Source organism: Raphanus sativus, unplaced genomic scaffold (genome assembly GCF_000801105.2).
Source record: "Raphanus sativus cultivar WK10039 unplaced genomic scaffold, ASM80110v3 Scaffold4437, whole genome shotgun sequence".
NCBI classification, from domain to species: Eukaryota; Viridiplantae; Streptophyta; class Magnoliopsida; order Brassicales; family Brassicaceae; genus Raphanus; species Raphanus sativus.
The window spans coordinates 1-2091 of NW_026619739.1; the positions used below are offsets into that span (position 1 = coordinate 1).

The window sequence follows — 2091 nt, forward strand, 5'->3', positions numbered from 1 at the left end:
TTCCAATTTCTGGGTTGAGAACAGGTAGACAAAGATGAAAGAGAGAATGAGATCAGGATTGAGAGGAGGGTTCGTCGAGAATAGAAGAGACATAATTGATTTTGGATTTGAGAATTATTGTTTAAAAAAAGGGAGTTGGTTTGTTTGGTTTCTAAAATATGGATTGAATTTCCATTCAGTTATTAAAAGGTTTTCTTTGGTTAGAGAATGTAACCAAACCCACTTCCACGTTAGTTAGAGGGCTTATTGGACAATTTGACATGACAAAGTGTTCTATATGTGCAATGTGTCTTTTAGAGTAATTGAAAACTAGAAATGTGTCTGTAAGAGTAAATTTCTAAAGGCATATGCGGATATGCCTTTTCCCCTTTAACCTTAGATTTTGCCTAAAGATAGATAATATAATAAATCGATACCAGTTTTCAAATATGTTCCAAGAAAATTATAAAAATGTATCTTGGAACAGTCGAAATGCGCCTACTATTTATGATAATGTTGCCCATTTGAAAGGCAGGACAAGAACATGGGCAAGACAAAAGAAAAAGAATGATGTATTCTCGCTTTGAATGTATAGATAAATCGAAACCTCTGATATTTGTTTTTAATAGGTGTAAATAATCGAAATTTGTAGAGAGAGACGGAATAGATACCCAAGGACATGACGACCACCATCATGAACAGCCTGAGATATGAGACCCATTAGCCCCACGCTTCCTCCTCCATACACCAAATCGATCTTTCTCTCCACCTTCCACATTTACGTTGACATCTGTGTTAGTACTTATTAATGGCTAAAACAAGTACAATTTATTACGAACTTTTAGAACAGACTTTTTAGATGACTTGACTAATTCTATGTAATCTATATCTTTTTTTCATAAAACACTAAGAATGGTGGAGTTTTGCTAACTGAGTAATATTTCAACCTTAACACGGTGATAAAACAATGATGTGATACTAACTTTCCTAACATATTATTCACGACTATTTACAGTTGACATAACGTATGAGCTCTGTAAAATTAGTACTCGTATATATATTACATAAACGTGTATATCTATGGAGTTTCTTTTTCCTTTTGGCCATTGCAAATATAGACAACATACTTTTTTGGTAAAATAGACAATATACTTTGCATTCAAATAAACCTGAACCTGTTATCGTAATACATTTTTTAATTAGTTTGTGGAAATAAGAGAGTTACCAATTGGTGGGCGAGTTGGAGAGCAGCGTCGTGATAAGTGGCTTTTTTGCCGGAACTGCTTCCGCAGAAGACACAGATCCTCCTGAATCTTGATTTTGTCTCTTCCATTTCTGCTCGATCTTTCTGTCCTTTTCTGTCTTGATCTTTTTTTGGTTGTCACTTTCTCAACTTTATATATATTATATATAGATATGTGATGAAGAAGTATACAGATTTGTTTGGCTAAGTATCCAGGTAGTAGCTGGCTATATATACATTTAAATATGTTAGTTTATTTTATTATTGGATCCCGTAGATTGTGACAGCTTTTTTCCCTTTTCTTTTTCAATAGTTTTCATTGTTGTTGTTGTTGTTGAAATATTAAATTTATTAATTAATTAACAAAAGAAATAAATCTATATAGAGATTATGACTTTGAAGCTAATAATTTTCTAAAACAATCAGCTGAAAAATAAACCATGAACTCAGCTTTCCGAGTGGGTGCTTTCAAATCAGCTTCACAATTTTTGGTGAGAATATGTATAAACATACAAAAAAACAGTTGTAGAAAAACATAAAACTCAACATTAACAAAAGAAAAAAAAAGAAAAAACTGTTATAAAATTTACTTATGATTATAAAAAAACATTTTAATCAATGATATTGTGAATTGTTATTAGTTTATAAAAATATTGATATGTTTTATGATATTTCTGAATTCGTATATGAAAAGAACTAACCAATGTTTTCTCTATTTACAAGAAACTACATAGAAATTAGCAATACATATATGAATAGAAATATGTTAGACAAGAATCATAGATACCTGTACTATTAAAGAAAACCATTATTTGAAATCAACCTTTAGTCATATGTTATATTATGAAAAGTGCCATTATTTATATGTA

General features: G+C 30.6%; 1 protein-coding gene across 1 annotated transcript; it reads right to left on the reverse strand.

Annotated features, from left to right (window-relative positions):
* Window positions 1–592: 592 nt before the first annotated feature.
* LOC130507382 (cytokinin riboside 5'-monophosphate phosphoribohydrolase LOG2-like) lies at window positions 593–1373 on the reverse strand. Its single transcript, XM_057002099.1, has 2 exons — window positions 1205–1373; window positions 593–748 (listed from the first exon to the last, which is right to left on the reverse strand). The coding sequence occupies exons 1-2, from the start codon at window positions 1310–1312 to the stop codon at window positions 602–604; spliced, it is 255 nt and encodes an 84-aa protein (XP_056858079.1). The 5' UTR covers window positions 1313–1373; the 3' UTR covers window positions 593–601.
* Window positions 1374–2091: the final 718 nt, after the last annotated feature.